The following is a 13,903-nucleotide window of genomic DNA, read 5'->3' as shown; positions in this document are numbered from 1 at the left end:
TATATCAGTATGAACTAATGGATTCTGATTTTATCTTGCGGTCTATAATTCATTACTATCACTATTTATTGTGTTGCTACAATTACCCCAAACATGAATATTTGGAGCACTTTTGACATGGCTTCTATGTCCTTTAAGCATGTCTCCATATTTTTTTTTCCTTGAGGACTTTTTTGCTTCCTCGGCACAAGATGTTCCAAGCTCACCTATGCTTTCCCTGGCCTTGTAATCAGCCATTTCTCCGAGAAGCCATGGTTTCTTTTAATGGAGAATAATATTTCGAAGCCAAGATCTGGGTGCCATTATACATATTTTATGACATATTAGTTTGGTAGTACGGGTACTTATTTTATTTATCAACAAATATAACTTAAAAAAATAACTGATTGGGAAGTATAGTAAAAAAAAATTTTAAAGAATTGCTCTTTGTTTAGAATAGCTCTGCTCTTTGTTTCCCCAGCCTAGACTGTCCCCTAGGAAGGCGCCCTGACCCCGCCTTAGTTGGAGTTAAGCATCCCTTCTTTTACACCTGTATAGTGCGATGTCTCTCCCTCTATGTTAGCACTTACCTTTTCCTGCCTTATGTTGTAGACAGCACTTCACTCCATCATCTGTGTCTATCCTGTACTGAAAGAGGTTCACATGTAAAAGCTGCAAGGCAATGAGTCCCAAGCAGGGAAGAGAAACTGTCCACGTTGCTGCATCACAGAGAAACGCCATGTGGTCACACACATATACACGGGGCAGCCACCTGTGTGAAGTGTATGATCCCAGGAAACAGAAAATGATTTGTGTTGGTTCCCAAAGGAGCTCTGCAGCTAGCATTTTGTTCCTTTAATGTAACCTGCCAGGCTCTATCAGGGCTTCCTGGTCCGCTTGGCAGGGTACAGGTCTGCCTCTTTCTAACATGCTAAAGTGTTCTCTCTGCGTAAGAGCAGACCGGAGCCAGATTGCTTGCTTCCAAACCCCAGCTCCAACACTCAACTAGTTGGGTAAGTTTAAATAATTTACTCACCTTCGTTGTTCCTTAGTGTCCTTATGTACAAAATAAGACTAATAATAGTAGTTCTATAAAATTGTTGTGAGGACTGAATGATTAAATATACGTAAAGTGTTTAGAACAAGGCCAAGTACAGCGTAAGCATTAAATTAGTGTAAACGGTTATTATTAAGACTCCAGAAGACAGAAGACCCTTATTTGTATATCAGGGAGTGTCATAAATGTGGCATGAAAATATATAAAAGTTCAGGACATAAAAAATTAGGTCAAACTAGGGTTCGGTATCTAATTAAAGATCAGTTCCCAAGAGAGACAATTCAGTACGCCATTTCAGTCGCTGACCCTTCCTGCCGCCCTCTGCCTCACAACCAGGCGTGCGTTTCCCCTGAAGCACAGGAAGTGTGTTGTGTGTGGAAGGGCGAGGAGATCTGAACAGCCACAAAGTAAACATGAGACATTTCCCATCAGTTTTACTCAAAGATTCGTAAAGAAAAATGTTATGATTGTTTTAAAGTCCATGCTTTATTATGGTGTAGGGTACGAATCTGCAGATATTTTCATGCTGAACTCAAAGCTGTCTAATAACATGTGCTTTTGTGGCATTGAGTGGTTCATGCGGTAGAAATAATTAAGAAGCACTATCTTATTATGCAAAATCTTGCTAAATTCTTTTTTAGCATTAGATTCTAATGAAGAAAATAAGAGGAAACGGCCATCTTTGGGTGGAGGATGGAGAAGAACCTCAGAAATCAGAAAGCCCCAAAGAAAGAGATTAAATCTAGATACAAACAGACAACATGTGGAACAGTAAAACAGATACAAGGCAAAGAACGTGGGGCTTCCCTGGACAGACCAGGGGGACCGGCTGGCCGCCGCCTCTGCAGTGCCTCTTGCAGTGAAGTTGCTCAGCCACTACCAACCTGTCTGACATTTTAACATATAGGGCAGCGGGTATCTCGTTTTAAAATATTGGCACAGTTAGTATTTCCTCTTGATCAAGTAGTTCACTGTTGAAAAGCCGAGAAAATCATTCACTCCACTATGTCAAGTTTGAAAGTTGCCTTTTGGTTATTTACCAGATATCTCACAAATACAGATAGGTTCTGCAGAGCCGAAATAGGTTTGCCAAGGGGGTGTATCTGCTGGAGGCGCAGGTTTTAACATCATTAAGATTAAGATAGCATCTCCTCCCAGACATCTCCCATGGTAGGAACAGGAAGTAAGGCCAGCTCTACACTTTTAAAGAAGCAATAAAGATTGCTTCCTGTTACAGTGTGCAACTAGATATGCCAGCAGAAAATCTCATTAGGATAAATATTTTTTTCCTCTTATCAATCCTCTGCCAAGTTGCCTGTTTTAATCTTTCATCCACAAGATAGAATTCTTTTAAAAATAAAGTTAAAAGCCTGTCCCAAGAAGCAGATACACAGACAGCTGCATAAATAAAAAGCTCCAGACAGGATAATAGAATAAGAAGCTATGAGTCAAGATTCCACATCGGTCTCTCTGACCAATGAGGGTGACGTCACAACAATTTAAAAGATCAGAAATTCAAGTCTTGAGTAAGATATCTACAATGCAATGACAGATACTCCCAAGTATGAAAATAATTGTTTCACTAATAATGGATAGAGAAATATTAAGTGCCATGTAGAACTTGTGGGGTTTGGTTAAATTTATTTTTTTGTATCTCAATGAACATTTGGAAAACTATTCCTTACTGAGTGTTTTGCATAATACATTTCTTTTTCAAATGACCAAAGACTATTGCCTCAGATAGGCATCTTTTAACCTTCTATGTGTTTCAAATAGCAAAATCAAAAAAATGGGCATGATATATATAAATACAGATGAAGAGAAAGGGAAAAAAATATTTTGTTCATGTTGTTTGAGCATGGTGGTTGGTAGATGGGCTCGTTTTAGAGGAAAATGCAAAACTGGATTTATAAAGTTTTAGTCTCTCTGAGCCTCAATTTCTCCAAATGTAAAATGAAAATATAACAATATCACCTCATCGGGCTGTTGTAAAGCTTCAGTGCAATCGTGTTGGTAAAACGCCCAGCACACAACTCAGCACACAGTAGGCACTCAGTGGTTAGCTCTCCCTGCCCCTCTGTTGTTGGTGTGCCAGGCCTGGCCCAGTCTGAACACAGTGGAAACTGCTGGTTGTCGGCCCAGCAATCATTCCTCCCTTCTCAGGCACCCGGATTTTCGTGTGAGTGACGATGCTTCCCCCAGACTGCCGACTGACCCAGTCTTTAGTTCCAAGGTGGGCTCTGGGTTGTATTAAGCTAATCAGCCCATTTTTTGTCCTTGGTCAGAGTCATTGGTTCATGTGACCAAAGCAGCCCAATCAGAGTGAATGTTAGGAGTCTTGAAATGCTGAAGCAAAATGGCACTGGACAAAGGCAGACAAGGAAGCCACAGATGTCACTGACAGCCACCCTAAAGCCATAACAGAATTCAGCCCGAGTTAGCAGAGCATAGAGTTAGAAAATATTGGTCCTCAGTGACTTAGAACAACCAATGCTGAAGCAAGTATAACCTCTGCATTTCCAGTGACAAAAGCTGATAAATCTTTTTTACAATTTAAGGACTTTCAATTGGGTTTTCAATAACTTACTCCATTAAAAAAAAATAACCTAAAACCTAATTGATACACCAAGAACTCTGAGACATCCTGATGTCTCAGTGAGAAAAATTGTAACCTCAAACTCAAGAGGATCACAAAATAAAAAGCTAATAATTCTCAAAGATAGCATCTTAATGTCTTTTATGTATTATAGTTAAATGAGGGATATCTATAACTTCTATCGTATCTTTCCATGTGTTACTGATAGCTTTAATTATCATATATCATAATTACTTTCCACCATAACTGTTCCTGATATATAAGAAGAGTTTCGCTTATTCTAAAATTAAAATAAGTTGGTTCTATCAAATAAACCTACACAGCAGGTTAATTTCCTTATTTATTTCTACATATATTTTGTAGATCATTCACCCTCATACATCCACTAGAAAAAAATTAGGTTATTCAAAATCAGGTGTTCATGGAGATGAGCAACTGGTAAGACCTGCTTGGAGAATTCTAAACTACTGCTATAGACTGAATGTTTGTGTCCCCCAAAACGCTTATGTTGAAACCTAACCCTCAGAGTGATGCTATTAGGAGGTGAGGAAATGTAAGTGACTAGGTCATGAGGGTGGGACCCTCACAAATGGAATTAGTGCCTTTATAAAAGAGACCCCAGAGAGCTCCCTCATCCCTTCTGCCTGTGAGGGCACAGAAGAGGAAGCTGTCTAGGAAGCAGAAAGAAAGCTCTCACCAGAAAGAATCTGCCAGCACTTCGATCTGACTTCCCAGCCTCTAGATTGTGAAAAATGAAAGTCTGTTGTTTACGCCACCTATAGTATTTTTGTATTTTTGTTATATGTCTAGGTATTTTTGTTACAGTAGCCCAAACAAACTAAGACAGCCATATTCTAGGATAAAATTTGTGGGGCTTAATGGACAAGAGCAAAACCTCAAAAATTTTACAAGGAAAGAGAATCCTTTTTCAAATTTTAGGTTTTTTAATTATGTCAGGGAGATATCTCATATCAGGCAAAGATTCATGTCCAAATTATTTAAAAAATCCATTTTAAAAGACTGACCAATAATATCGTCAAAGGAACCCCAGGATGCTAATGTCTAGAACCAGTTTACTACAATCTACCTATTATATAACCTATAGCTTCACAGCTGAAGCTGTAAGTCAGGTATCTAAGAAATTTGCATGCCCTTACCCTAAAATTTCAGTTCACTTAGATTTATTTATTTGTTTATTTGTTGGCTTGTTCCAGATGGAATTTAAGGCAATGGGGTTCACTTACTTTCATTTTGAATGTCTCTAAATGAATTGGAATTCATTCTGTTGTTCACAAGTCTTATAGAATTTGGCAGATGCAAGAACAGCACTGTACTCTATTCATCAGGACCGAAATCACTTTTAATTACTACCACTGAGTACTAAGCAAACATAGGAATTATAAACTGATAGTTAGGAGGAAATTGTGGGGCCCATGTTTAGATTATTTTGAAAGCAGTGGTGTCATTTTATGATCCATATTCAACATAATTATTTCTTGGAGTGTCAGCAGGCTGTACTGTGAGAAGCTGGAAAGACTGGATGTAGTGATAAGAAGATTACAGAGAAATAATAAAGATAAAGTAATATTGAAAGATAAGAAGGCTATGTCATCGCCTTAGGCAAGTCGCTTGGTCATTCTTATCTAAATGTAAAATGAACAATCTCTTGCTAGGATTAAAGAGCCCGTCTGGTGGAGGAAGAAATAATACTAAAAATACACGGCATCACATAGCCTTCCCCTCTGTAGCAGAAGCTGAACGAGGCATGAGCAGAATCTCGAGGACAGCCTGCGTCTGCCTGTTCAAAAGTCACAGAAAGCTCAGGCTCTTACTACAGGGAGCTGTTAATTTGCATGTTCTGCAAATGGGATTTTTAGGTTCTGGAGTTTTATTCAGTTTGTGATAAGGTGAAAGATGGAGCGGATGTGAGGCATCATGTGGGGGGTGGGAGGGAATGCCACAGACCTCAAGCAAGGCCAGTTAAATTGTCCCTCATCCTTAACCACCACCCATTTATTCTTCCAAGGTGGAGGATAGACTAAAGATGGCCAAACCTTTTTTACCATGCCCACATAGGTGGTCTCGAACCTCACTTTGGAACGTAGAGGTCCTTACCAACTACAGTTTTTGTTCAGGGCCTTTGGACTTTGAGTAGAAACTGAAAGTGTTCCATTTCTATAACCTATTCTACACTCTAGAACAAGATTCAGAAATCACATCTGGGCAATAGCAAAGGCTCAGTTCAAACTGTCTCGGGTCATGGAAAACCAGTGTGTGGCCGAGCAGAGAGGTTGAGGACCATGAGCCCTTTAGCGAGGGTTCTCTGAGGGTAGCTGCAGGGTGAGGACAGTACATTGTCCTTGGAGACCTAAAGCTCCGCATGTATCCTTTCTAGCCTCCTGAATCTGGACTGTTCTGATACAGAATCATTTTGGCTGCTGCCCTGATCCAGAAAGCTATTCTTTGTTAACTACCTTGTGAACGTCCTTCTTTCTCTAAGCTTAACAGGTCAGAGGCAGACACAAGCCCTTTCTGTTTTTGTTTTTGTTTTTTTCAAAGAGTCATCAGATTTAAGGTCCTTCTTCAAGGAAGCAAAAAGATAGCTCATATTTCTCAAGTCATTCAAACACATCATGAGCTACAGTCATCAGTGTATGGAAGCAAAGGGATAAATATAACCACACACAAGGCATCGCATGTTCATAAATACACAATGGGATCAATTAAGTAAATGCCCTGTTATTTTTCTGTCCCCAATCCACCTTCTCTCCCACAGTGCACTATGCACAAAGCCTTCCAAGATGACCAAGATGAACTTCAAAGCTAGAAGAGGTCTTATAGATTATCTCCTGAGAACTTGCCCAAGTAATTTATCTTTCTGAGCCTCAACTTCTTCATCAATAAAATGGGGGTTAAAATATAACACGCCTTAACAGTTATTACAAATATTACCTGTGTGCTCGGTTAATATCAATCTGCTCATTTTTGTTGAAGAAACCGAGATCCAGGAAGGTCGAGGGATGTGCCCAAGTTAGTCACAATGATGGGACATAAACTAGCATCTTCTGAACTCTGGTGTGTGCTCCGCAAAGCAGATGGAGCCAGACTTTCCTCAGTCAGCAAACCTTTAAGGCTAAACATGGTATCACTATATGTGTGCGTGTGAGTTTCCATTCCTGTGGGAAAGGGTAAGCCTCTCTGTCCAGAGAGGGAGGATTCTCCATAGCCAAGAAGATAAAAGACTGATAAAGAACCAAGAGGAAATCTCTAAGCCACAGAGACAGAATTATAAACCAGCACTCACACAAGCTTCCAAAGTTAAATAAGTAAATAAACACTCAAGTTAGATAAATAACAAGCAGCTGGTTTGGAATAAACGTGTTTACGACTCCTGTGATGAAACCAACTCCCTGCGTTCTAACAGTGCCCCAGCCACCACCACACTCCTCCTAAAAAAGAACAGATCCGCTGGCAGTCAGGTTGTACCGCATGAAGGGCACGGTCAAGAGCCAACCATTTTTGACTTCGTTTGTTTAAGCCTCATATGTGTGAGTTAACTTATAACATGTTAGTGTTTTAAAGTGGTGCTTTTGCTCGTTAGGGAATCTTTTTTCTTCCTTCTTTTTTATATTATAAAAATATGATAACACATTTACAGAAACTTGGAAAATATAAAACAAAATTACATATAGTTCCACTGTGTAGTACAATTATTATTTTGTGTATTCACTCTCAGCATTTTGTAAGCATATCTGAAATCTTTACAATTGTTGATAATATTCAAGTTTTTAATTATGCCTTGAAACAAAGCAATGGTACTCAAACTTTAATCGGAACCAGAGTTGTTTGGAGGGCTCCTTGAAACACACTGCCGGGCCCCACCCACCCCGACAAATGGTAATTCAGTGCCTCTGGAGTAAGGCCCTAGGATTTTTATCTCTACCAAGTTCCCAGGTGCTGCCGATGCTGCGGGAGCAGGGGCCACACTTTGGGAGCACTGGCACAGAGGAGTACAGAGGAATCATCGGGGATGAGTTTTTAAAATACTGATGCCGGCCTCGCCCCCGCAGAGATTCCGATTTCATAGAGCTTCGGTGGAGCCCGGGTAGTATAGTTTTCACAGCTCCCTCGGTGTTTTCACGTGCAGTCACGGTTGAGAACCACTGGAAAAGTAGGGAAGTCACATTCAGGCCTGGGTTGCCAGATCTAATCAGTTTGTCTGTGTGTCCTTTACCACGGGCAGGTGAATGCAATGCACTAAATGGTCCTCCTAAGGTCCTTTTCCCCACTTGGAATCGGTGCTGTGACTTAGGAGGCTTTTAAAATGCGTTTCCATGATATGCAAGTAAAACAAAAGCATTTAGTCTTGGTTAATTTTTTTCTTAACAATGCTGCCCTCTAGTGTCCTTAAATAGTAGAATCATATAAAAACCTACCTCAGCCATCTGTATGGTGATTTCCTGTTAGACGCCTAAACACTTGCGGAATTTTTCTCTAACATTAAAAAAAAAATTAATATGCATTAAATTAAATTTCATTTCTGGCAACATGAGTCTCCAACAGTGGCCTTTCAGTCCTCCCACAATTTCTCCCTGCATTCTGCAGCCTCCTCCGAGGATAAGAACTCTTGAGTTAAAGTTTTTACTACAAATAAAACTGAAAATTAAGAGCCATGAACTTTCTCCCTTTCTATACGTTCTGTTTTTAAAATAATTTTTTTAGGTCTACAGCCATGCTACCCTGAACAAGCCCAATCCCGTCTGATCTCGGAAGCTAAGCAGGGTTGGGCCTGGTTAGTACTTGGATGAGAGACCACAGAGGAAGACTAGGTGCTGTAGGCGTAAAAAAAAAAAAAAGTAAAAATTAAAACATTAAAAAATTAAATAAAAAATAAGGGATTGTAAGCTGACAAGGTCCTTGCAACCTGTGAGGTCAACCAAGGCTTGCCTCGCCCAAATAAAAAATAAAATAAAATAAATTTTTTAGTAACAATGACAAGGGCCATTTGTGATATTATAACTACAATGTGGTTCTAAAGACATCTTTTTTCTCAGAACTTGTTGAGAAGTGCCTTCACCCAATAAAGGAAAAATAAGAAAAAAAGAGAAAGCTAGCTGTGTTCATTTGGTGCATATTACAATTTGTGTTGTCCCGTGGCTCTTTTTCAAATTGTAATACTGGGATCAACCCAACCAAACTACAAATCTTGCAATAATACTATTTCCATGATAGATTGTTCTCAAAGATAACAATTTTGCTGATGACAAAGAACAAAAGGACTCCCAGAGTTCTTCTTTCCACATTCCACCAAGCTCTTCTCCACGGTCAGCCAAACAAATCAGGGAGCAAGAAATTACCAGCAACTGAAGCGCCTGGGCATGGGGTGTCTTGCATAGGCTCTTCCACGCTCAGAACTATTCGTGCTCACCTTTTCCTCGCTTTGCACGTCCACCCCTTTTCACTTGACAGTTTATTGAGAATAGAATTCATCAACTAGGAGCTCCCATGTCTTCCGAAGGCGAGTTCGACAAATCCGCTGGGTCCCACCATCTTGATGGAAGTGTCTTTCCCACCCCACAGGTGCTCTGCCCTCCTCCATCTCACTTTAACAAGTCTCCCCCTCCCTGCTTTCTTTCCCACCCCTCTAGCCCGCATCGTCAATAACTCCTCTTGCTAGCTCACTTCCAAGGGCATACAGGCTTATTGTCGCATCTTCTCTTGTCTCTAAATACCCCTTCGGCTACTGCCCTGTATCTCTGCTCCGTTCACTTTCAAACTTGGAAGAATAGCATAGGAAAAGGAAGGCTTTAGAGTCTACCCAGGTTGTCTGTAAAGCCTTTCTTTTCCCACGCCCATTCTTCCATCTGTGCCAGCCTGGCCTTGGTCCCATCCCACCACTGACACTAAATCTGCTCTCCTCGTGGTCTGCAGTAACCTCCCTGTCCTGTGGACGTTGTTTTGAGCCCTCTGACTTGAACGTTCACGTGTTCCAGTGTGTGCGCACAACTCCTTCGCGAAGCATTCTCTACTCTTGATTCTCAAACATCTCCCCCTTTGACTTCCTTCCTGCCCCGCTGGCTGCCGATGACCCAGACTCTGTAGTGTCCTCTCTCTGACTCCTGGGCTGGCTCTTAGGACCCCTTCTCTTTCCCCTCTGCACACTCCCCTTACATAATCTCACCTAGCTCCAAGAATTTTAGTATAATTGATAGACTGGTAACAAATAAATCAACTCAGGCCCAGGTTGCTTACTGTGTCATTTATTCAATTATCTCTACATAACATCTTCCTTTTAGTATCTCATGGGAATTTTTTTTTTTTTTTGCATGCCCAAAGAGGAACCCTGGATCCCCCCCACCCCCACCACCAAAACTCATTCTTCCCTCAGTCTCCCTCATCACTGTAAATGACCAGGTATCTGGGAGATTGCCTTGGTTCCTGTTTTTCCCTTACTTGCCACATTAGGTCTATCTGCAAATCTTGTGGATTCTACCTCTAAACTATATCTGAATTCATGTCTCCCTATTCCAAGCCACCTTCATTTCCTGCCCGGAATGCTGCAATACCTTCCTAAAGATCTTCCTACTTCCTCTAGTGCCCTCACTGTGGTTCTCCATGTCACAGACATAACATTCTAAACTATAACTACATCCTGTCATTCCCTTACCTAGATGCTAATGACATCCCATTAAACTTTGAATAACATAGAAACAACATGGTTTGCCCTCTCCCGACTTCATCTTATACCCCTGTCCTTCCTTACTAGGCTCCTGCCATGATGGCTTCCTTCCGATTGCTGAAAAATCACTAAGCTCTGCCTCAGGGCCTTTGCATATGCCGTTCCATCTGTCTAGATGCACATCTCCTGTTCTTCCCATGCCTGGCTTCTTTTTATTTCTATGCCTAAACATTACTCCTCAGGGAGACCTTTCTTGACCTTACTAAACAGGTCTTCCTTCTCATTCCCTACCTCAGCCCCTTGTTTGTTTACTTCATAACACTTTACATTTTGTAATTATTACTTGTTTACATCTCTATCTTCTCCACTCATCTTAAACTCTCTGAGTCCAGGAGCTTGTATCTGCTCTACTCACGGATGAACGCAGCAACTTGCACAGTGCCTGGCAAATATCAGGCTTTTAATCCAAGTGTGTTAAATAAGTGAATGAATGGACATGGACTATAGACTAGTGGTTACCAGAGGGTAGGGGATGGGGGAGGAGGGGGGAGGTAGACGTGGGGAAGGGGGTCTAATATGTAGAGACAGAAAGAAATCTAACGATGGAAGATGATGGAACACACAGTGTAAATATATATATGCCTTAGTGTTAAAGTATACAGCTGAAACTTACTGGATTTTGTTAACCAAGGTCACAGGACAGGACAGGACAGGACAGGACAGGACAGGACAGGAAAGGAAAGGAAAGGAAAGGAAAGGAAAGGAAAGGAAAGGAAAGGAAAGGAAAAACAGGAAGAGTCACAACCTGCCCTCCACCTTAACTGCTCTTGTCAAGGCCTCAGTGACTGCCACATGGCCAAGCCACTGCAGTGTTCTGTGCTCATCTTATTGATTACAGACTAGAGCCAGGGGAGTGTCTTAGGTTCAATTTATTCTCTGTTAACCTTGTCGGTGTTTACCAACATGTGGGATTCACCACAATATCCCCAGCAACCAGCACAGCAGAGACTTAATAAATACGGTTGGTTGAATAAACTCGTCGACTCTGAATGAAACAGGATGTGAAAGGAAAGGGAGCTCATGCGATGATGGCGATGTCCAAAAAAAAAAAAGAGAATGCTTCTGGGGCAGAAATTTAAAAAATGGCTTTCAACTTCCAGAAATGTTCATCATTTCCATTTCATATAATAAAAGAAAAATGTTTCGTATAACTCTGTATATTCAAGTTGCTTTATAAAGAAAGAATGAACTTCATGGTTTTTGTTGCTGAGTTACTTTAGTTTGCTTATAAACCAACTTCTACCTCAATTGGGTAGACGATGGTGAATAAGAGCATTCTCATTTTTCAAAGGAAAAAACCAAGTACAATTTAAAATGTTTATACAAGCCAAACAAGACCCTAACCATGGCTGTCTCATTCCAAATCCTGTCTCCTATCAATTTAGACGGTGCTTGCTTGTGAGAAATAAAATAATAATACATCTACCTCAACTTGACTTTGAGACCAGGATTTGATTCTTCTGAAGGACATTTAGCCCACAGGTATTAGTGAAACACAGAGAAGCCGAGGCCTGCAATCTCCTGAAAATGTCAAATGACCCGGCTTCTTGGGTGTTTGTCTGACCTGTTTTATAGAAGAAATCCAACCGTGACTGTGACTTTTCACAAAGTTGAACTTGAAGTTCTCCATGCTCTCTGGTTCTGAATCCCATCTGGCTGGTGCCAAGAGGATTAGCTCAGCTCCACCCCTCTGGGGAAGGCATTCAGTGTCCTGTTTAGGAAACGTGATGTCAAGCTGAAAGAGGATGATGAGCAAACGGGTGGGGCCATGAGCAGGCCCCGGTGAAATTCATTACATGGGTGTTTTCGAATAAAGCTTGGTTCAAAGTGGTCCAGGACAAGGAGTACCACTGTGGGCTGGGAGCCACTGTTACTTCAGCTGTTTGTTCAGCATTTAATATGTTTATCTTTCTGCTAAATACATTATTGATGATTCATCTCTATTAAACAGCCACGCCGTGTGAGGCCTGGCTCTGCAAATCCAACACACAAAGGCAGGCAGGCCTTCTATTCTCAATGACCTTACATTCTACAAAGTCAAAACAAATGCTTTCTCTTACTTCTCACTTTAGTGAGCAAAGTATCGAGTTCTAAAAGGGGTTAATCATGTGTTCTTTCATCGGGCAAGGAACCATAAAGCGATAAAAGTAAAGGAAGAACTTAAGGTGGTCACCGTGTTTTAGTATCACTTAGCATCGCTGCTGCAAATGGAAACAGAAAGTCAATTTACCCAAAAGCACCATCAGCTTCCAAACCATCAATATATCACGGTACACGATTATGTTGTCACCAATGTCAAAGTAATTATGTTAATCAAACAAATATTTGCCTTAAACTTGTAAGCTTTGGGCAGGACGATAAAAAAAGACCACAAAACTTTGGAAAGCAGAGAAACTCATGAAATGCTGTCTGGCCTTCCACAGAAATTGTTCGAGCCATGACACACGTGATAAACCAAGGAATGGCGATGTACTGGGGAACCTCGCGGTGGAGTGCTATGGAGATCATGGTAATTCCATTTCTGTTTCCACATGGCCACTGAGCATCTTATCACGGGCACACCTCGTTTTATTTTGCTGCACTTTATTTATTTTATTTTACTTTATTTTTTTACGCCTACAGCACCTGGTCCTCCTAGGTGCTGCCGCACTTCATTGCACGTCACGGATTCTGCATTTTTTACAAATTGAAGATTTGTGGCAACCCTGCGTCGAACAAGTCTATTGGTGCCATTTTTCCAATAGTATTTTCTCACTTGGTGTCACATTTTGGCAATTCTTACAATATTTCAAACTTTGTCATGATTGCTATATTTGTTATGGTCTCTGTAATCAGTGATCTTCGACGTTACCCTCCACCAGCAAAAAGATTACCATCCCGCTGAAGGCTCAGATAATGGTTAGCATTTTTTAGTAATATTTTTCAATTAAAGTATGTACACCGTTTTTTTAGACGTAATGTTCATGAACGCTTCATAGACAACAGTATAGTCTAAACATAACTTTTATATGCACTGGGAAGCCAAAACATCTGTGTGACTTGCCTTAAGACACTTACTTTATTGTGGTAGTCCGGAACCAAACCCACAGTATCTCTGAGGTATGCCTGTATTGTCTTCCGGTTACCACGTGTAAGTTGTAAGAACTATTGCAATCTTTCTTCACAACCGCTATCGCACTAGAACTTTATGATTAATTCCGTCACTATAGAGATGGATATGGGGCTGGATCTCATCAGCTCAGAATAGAACAGGGAGGGTGCAGGATGCTAACAGGAATCGTGTTTTAGCATCTTCTTTGGTGGCAAGAGGATAAACTGAATTTGTCAGCTAACGACATATCGAACACAATATTCTAGTTTTCTTTTTAAAACTGTATTAAATAACTATATTGTAATTACATGCTAATTACAGATTTTTTATTTTTTTAGACATTAGTTTAAGTTTCATTTCTTTAGAAATCTAGAAATAATCAAACTACATTTTCTTTATAATGGCCCATAATTCACACTTTGACTAATTTGCTCTGGGCTT

At 40.6% G+C, this 13,903-nt stretch overlaps 1 protein-coding gene and 1 pseudogene across 5 annotated transcripts in view; both read left to right on the top strand.

Annotated features, from left to right (window-relative positions):
• KCNAB1 (potassium voltage-gated channel subfamily A member regulatory beta subunit 1) overlaps positions 1-13,903 on the top strand; it is a 314,248-nt gene that overhangs the window by 279,075 nt on the left and 21,270 nt on the right. For all 5 annotated transcript variants that reach the window (XM_006908205.2, XM_015586496.2, XM_006908206.2 and 2 more), the window contains one exon: positions 12,795-12,880. In XM_006908205.2, the coding sequence (XP_006908267.1) occupies positions 12,795-12,880 (86 nt within the window). The remainder of the gene's footprint in view (positions 1-12,794; positions 12,881-13,903) is intronic.
• LOC112476942 lies at positions 8,355-8,473 on the top strand (annotated as a pseudogene).

This window comes from Pteropus alecto, unplaced genomic scaffold, assembly GCF_000325575.1.
Source record: "Pteropus alecto unplaced genomic scaffold, ASM32557v1 scaffold81, whole genome shotgun sequence".
In the NCBI taxonomy this organism is placed as follows: Eukaryota; Metazoa; Chordata; class Mammalia; order Chiroptera; family Pteropodidae; genus Pteropus; species Pteropus alecto.
The sequence above is the reverse complement of the archived record's forward strand: the minus strand, read 5'-3'. Positions and strand labels throughout refer to the sequence as shown.